The 6,235-nt window shown below is 37.1% G+C and overlaps 1 protein-coding gene across 1 annotated transcript; it reads left to right on the forward strand.

The window, feature by feature from the left end:
• Positions 1-218: 218 nt before the first annotated feature.
• Positions 219-5,131, forward strand: LOC146634196 (uncharacterized). Its single transcript, XM_085351903.1, has 4 exons — positions 219-245; positions 1,831-2,316; positions 2,422-2,535; positions 4,153-5,131. The coding sequence occupies exons 1-4, from the start codon at positions 232-234 to the stop codon at positions 5,129-5,131; spliced, it is 1,593 nt and encodes a 530-aa protein (XP_085208029.1). The 5' UTR covers positions 219-231.
• Positions 5,132-6,235: the final 1,104 nt, after the last annotated feature.

Here is a 6,235-nt window from a genome sequence, read left to right on the forward strand (position 1 = left end):
ATAAAGGATAAGTGGAAGAGATAGATTTATTATGTACTACCAAGTACGGAGAGTTATAACATGATAAAAACAAAGTTAAAAGAAAGCAGCAAAGGGTATGTTCTGGTATGTGATATGATAAGTTTTTCTTAGCCATTCCTTTAAAATGTGATTTTTAAAAAAGAAACCATAAAAAAACTCTGGATTTTTTTCTTTTTCCAGCTGATAATTGAAGTCAACAAAAACCTCAGGATGTCAGAAACAAGGTAAAGTAAAAAACAAAACAGTTATGCTGAAGTATTAGCAAAAATGGTAATACTTAAATCTACTATATTAACAAAAATAATCACAGTCATATTCTAAGGATATTCAAATATGGAACAAGTCCAGATGTTTTTTCTACTGTCAACACATAACACATATACATAGGGAAATCAAAGACTGCAATGAATTATATGTATTTATTGTAGCTTCATACACTGTAATCACAACACTATACCACAAGAGGACAGTATTTGAAAGACTTCCAGATCCTTTATCTTACACCCCAGCAGCTTTTACCTAATGCTGTCAAAGGAAACCTATATAAGAAATCAAATGCATATCTCACCTTGGACAACACAGGGACAGCGTTAAAAACAGAGGTGTGACTGTCAGCATTTTTACACACCAGAGAAGGAGAAAGGACGGTCTGTAAGGGATACAAGTTACAATTTACACTTTCACTACTATCACTTTTAGATAAATCTGTGTTTTAAATATGCAGACATCCGTCTTATTATCATGAATCAAGGAAGAGCATTTCAATTTCATTGCTGAATTTGCATTAGCAATTATAAAGTCATATTACTGGCAGTGGCTGAATCATATCATAGAATACTTTGAATTCAATTCAATTCAATTTTATTTATATAGCGCCAAATCACAACAACGGTCGCCTCAAGGCGCTTTATATTGCACAGTAGATTGTACAAAAATAGATACAGAGAAAAACCCAACAATCATATGACCCCCTATGAGCAAGCAATTTGGTGGCAGTGGGAAGGAAAAACTCCCTTTTAACAGGAAAAAACCTCCGGCAGAACCAGGCTCAGGGAGGGGCGGGGCCATCTGCTGCGACCGGTTGGGGTGAGAGAACCCTTTTAGCACCCTGAGTTCTATTAGTAATTTAAATTTGGTTATTACTGCTCTTTGGGACCTTGGGGGTGCCTGTTGATATATCAGTCAATAAATAAGAGTATTCAGAAAGCGCAACTCCTCCCGATGGGCAAGAGCTATACTAAAACTTTTTTTTAATACAGTGGGATCAAGGTCAAGATTTAGTGAAAAAAGGAAACTGAAATCTGTCTTTAAACAACAACAAAAATTCTTCTTCAGATATTCATGTACATGCAGATGATGTTTTAAAACATACTTATTGCAATTCAAACATGTATAAAAGTAGCATTATTCTTCCATTGCCCTGTGTCCCATTCAGATTTAGTTAATAGAGGAATTTGTTAACTAGCCCTAAGGTCTAAGGGTAAACCGTCTTTTACGCTTCATTTTACTGAACACTGAGGTGTTTTGTGTCATTAAATAAAGAGTAGAGGAAAACCCAGGAGTACAGGAGTTCAATACTTCCGGCTGTCACTGTCAGTATAGGGTTTTCAACCATGTATTAGAAATAACCATTTTATTTACAGTTATTTATTTGTCCAATTGTCCTGCTTGAAAAAAACGAAAGAAAAAAGAAATTCAAATTATTCTGATGGTAAATGTTAAAAATTCTGATTCACTGAAATACATAGCAGTAAACAATTTACTGTGCATGTTTCAGTAAATGAGGCAAATTGTTGTTTTGTGTTATAGCAAAAGGTTCAACGAGGCCTTGTGCACATACATCACAGAAACATTAGGCCACATTGAGACAGTAGGAACTTTCTGCAAGACATTCCCTAAATGGATGGAAGCAAGGAAGACTGAGTTGGAAAAGCTCAACAAGATGTTGAGTCCAGAGAGCAAAGGTGCAGAGTTGGAGAAGGAGCTGGACGAAGTGTTAAAAAACACTTTGGATGGTCTGGAGAAGCTTGACCTCTTCTTGGATGCAGTGGAGAAGCTTGCAGTGACCTCACTGAATGTGTTCACTCAAAACCAGGTGGTACAGCTGCCCAAAGACAGTGAACATGTTCAAATTGTCATCATACATGCAAAACTGATCTGCCCTCTGCTACTGGAGTTTAAAAGAGATGCAAAAGTCTTCTTCCTTCCCAAACTTCAGAATTTGGAGGTGCTGAAATATCAGTTTGACAGATACGTACAAGTCTCCAAGATAATCTGTGACAGATTTGAAAAAAGGTAAACGACATCATGAACAACAGAATTCCTCTGATTCAAATAAAAAAGAAACTATGCACTTTATATAAAACATTAACATATTTCATATTGTGTCTCTAAAATCAGCATCAGTGCCTTTCCCTTGATGATGAATGAAGTTCACGTAGACATCAACACTGATTTGCCTGAAAGTGACATACAAGACATGCTTTGTCGTATTAACCAGCTCAATGAAATCCGGTAGGAATGTCTTAATTACGTTGTTAGACCTCCCTCATGTTTGCTAGAAAGTACATTTTATAAGAAATATGTCATTTTCTTCTTTTCAACAGCCTTGATTTTGTAGGCCATAATGACAAAGTGAAAAGATGCTTTTAGACAGTGTTGTGAAGGTTACTTTTAAAATATATTCCACTACAGATTATAGAATACATGCCCCAAAATGTATATTGTAACCTATTCCGGTAAGTTATTCAATGTGAGTAACATTCTGAATACTTTGGATTACTTAATATATTGTCATGCTTTTTACAACTACATGAGTGTATTATTGCTGTGTGATTTTATTACTATTACTGAAGGCTACTTGCCACTGAGCTAACATTGTTAACTGGCGTTAGTTCATAGACTTTCAGAACTGCACATGATTATTTGCAGCTAGCAGGTTGTTAATGCTGTCCATCAAGTCTATGAACTAACCTCAGCTAACGCCAGCTATCAATTTTAGCTTGGTGGCGAGTAGCCTTCAGTAATAGTAATAACTCACACAGCAATAGCACATCGAAAACCCTGAAGTGGCACATAACCCAGGTAGCTACCACAACTAAAACAAGGTAGCAGCAGTAGGCTAACGTAAGTAAACAACTTACTTAGATGTTTCTTTAGGTTGGAGTCTTTTGACGCTGAGAGCAGCTTGGTTTCTGGCAAACAGAGTTTGCATTGAACGGTCAGATTTTGCCCACCGCTTTTTTGTTTAAATATGAAATGGTGTCGGAATTTCCGTGTAAGAAATGCATTCCTGTTCATGCACTGCTGGCTCCTTTGTGCTAGTTAGGGTTTTGCCAATGTGTGGAATTACCAAAATTAGAGAGGGGATAGCTGAACATATGAAACAGGAAAAGACCTCTGTATAATCCATTTATTTCAACAAAGTAACTGTATACTAATTATCACCTTTTTAAACGGTAACTGTAACGGAATACAGTTACTCATATTTTGTATTTTAAATACCTAACACCAGTACATGTATTCTGTTACTCCCCAATGCTGCTTTTAGATATATTTTTCTATTTACCTATAACCTCAGGTTTCAACAGTCTACTTGTGTCTGCCACTGAGAAGCTATCGTTGTTTTTTGTTTTATTGAGCCAGGAAGTCTTTCGCTGTTCTAGGGAATGTTTGAAGCTTTCGAAATTTATTTGAAGCTTGATCTGTATTTCACTTTAAATTTATCATGGATATCTACAGAGATTTTGCTACTGTTGATTTTCTGAGCTGGACTCATGTTCTTGATATATCTCAATCATCTTTATAGACAAAAGGACATATTTGAACCACATGCAAATCTATCCATCCATTTTCCTCCACTTATCTAATTCAGTTTAGCAGGGGGATTGGAGCCTATCCCAGCTACCATAGGGCAAGTGCAGGGTACACCCTCGACAAATCGCCAGTCTGTCACATTGTTTTCAAATTTAAAAAATAAATATTTTAATTTTATGAGAATATTTTATTTTTATTTTAAATGTAAATATTTTGTTTTTATTTTCTTTTACATTGTTCTTGTCTATCTTTTAACTAATCACTCTCAATTAACAGAATAAAATGAAGTTTAAAACTTTCCTCTTCTTTACTAAGGATGGACACAAACTTCCGGATGGTGTTTTTATTCCAGGAAAAGTCCTGTTCTGACTTCATCAAAGTGGTCCAAAACCGACAGCCGAGGATGCTGAAGTTTCTAGAAGACCTGGAGCAGTGTGCTGTTCAGTTAGATAGAATGAATAAGGGAGCAAAAATCTCTAGCATAACAGGCAGCTCAGTGGGAGCAGTTGGAGGTGTGCTGTCCATTGTTGGTTTGGCGTTAAGTCCTGTAACAGCAGGCGCATCTCTGGGTCTGTTAATAGGTGGGGCAGCAATGGGAATCTTGAGTGGAACCAACAGTGCTGTGACCACATTCACAGAGATTGGAGTTAATCACAAGCAGAGAAACAAAGCCAATGATGCACTCCAAAAGTTCAGGAAAGATGTGCAAAGTATTCAGGATTGTCTGGGAGAGGTAATCAATCAACCAACTGCTGACATAGAAATGGGTTTTTATAAAGATATGTTCAGTGGCTTTAAACAAGTTTGGTCAGTTGGACAGAGGATTCGATCACTGGTTAAAGATGCTTCAGATGTTAAATTGATAAAATCTAAAAACCTGATTGCAGGTTCTGGCAAGATGGTGGCTCAGGAAAGTAAAGCATTAAGTAATGCACCCAAGATGGCTTCGGAAATCCCAGAAGTGGGTCAGGCAGCATTCAAAGGTTCCCTTGCTCTCTCTAAGACAGCCAGAGCTGGTTTCATTGCACTAAATGCTTTATTTCTTGGCATGGACATCTACTCCATCTGTAAAGACAGCATCAGTCTGGCTAAAGCCAACAAAACTGAAATCTCACAATTCATCAGAGCAAGAGCTGCACTTTGGAGCTCAGAAATAGACTCATGGCAAAAGATCTGTAACTCTCTGAATGAAGGTCTGAAGACAGAAGACAAAAAGAAAGCTTTCCTAGAGATTCCATTTTATACAGCAATGAAGAGACAAGTACAGAAAAAAAAAACAGTCTGTGTCTTTTGAGAACAAACAAAGGGACAGAGAACTGAAATTCCAAAAAGAATTTTATTTAATTATGGTGGTTCTAGGAGGCTTATTAGGGTTTGCTGCATGGGTCTGTGGCGCATTTAGCAATTAGACATGAGAGTACTTAAGGTGAGGCCAAAGAGTATAAAAGTGTGCCACTTTGTCTTTGGTCTTAGTGGCTAGTGTGTGGACCTATGTGGAAATTCTGACTGATTTCTTGAGCTATACTCTCTTTCTTGGTCAGGACCAAAGTTTTGCTAACATCTTTCTTGAAATAGCAGCGTAGCAATATTAATTTAGACTTTGTAATAATTTGTTTTGTTTCTGATTAAGACAGACAAGTTCACTTATAACTTGTCTTTCTCTTAAATATTTACCCACCAATAAAAGCAAAAACAAATAACAAATATTTTACTTCAACAAATATATAAATCGCTTTTCCACCAAGGATGGACCCAAACTTGGATGCTGCTTTTGTTCCAGGAAATGCCATGTTCTCACTTCATTAGTGAACTGAACAAATGACAGGACAACATGATGCAGTTTCTTAGAGCAGTGTGCTGTTCAAAACCCTGCTTGTTCCACAAAGATGGTGCTGCACGAAAGTAAAGTAATAAGTAATGCATTTAAGATGGCTTCAGAAATCCCAGTGTGTCAGGCAGCATTCAGAGGGAGCATTCACTTGCTCTCTCTATCTAGAGCTAGAGCTGGTGCCATTGCATTCAGTGATTTTTTTCTTTTCACTGGCATGATGTCTTCATCTGTAAAGACAGCATCAGTCTAGCTAAAGGCAACAAAAGTTTTATCAGAGCGAGAGCTGCACTTTGGAGCTCAGAAATGGGATCATGGCAGAAGATCTGTGACTCTCTGCATTAAGGTCTGGAGACATCAGAGAAAAAGAAATCTGTCCTAGAAGCACCATTTTTTCCAGAGATGAAGAAATAAAAACCAGACTGTCTATGTGTAAGAAAATGAGTCACAAAAGAGGACTTTATTTATTTATTGCAGTTCTAGGAGGGTTACTGGGGTTTGTTATATGGCTGTGTGGTACATTCACCGTTAGAGAACTTAAGTTGAAAGAACAGAGAAGGCCACTGGGAC

The sequence above is a fragment of the Diplotaxodon limnothrissa genome, linkage group LG4, assembly GCF_057381915.1.
Source record: "Diplotaxodon limnothrissa isolate DT_005_m linkage group LG4, D_limnothrissa_male_GT1.1, whole genome shotgun sequence".
Taxonomy (NCBI): domain Eukaryota; kingdom Metazoa; phylum Chordata; class Actinopteri; order Cichliformes; family Cichlidae; genus Diplotaxodon; species Diplotaxodon limnothrissa.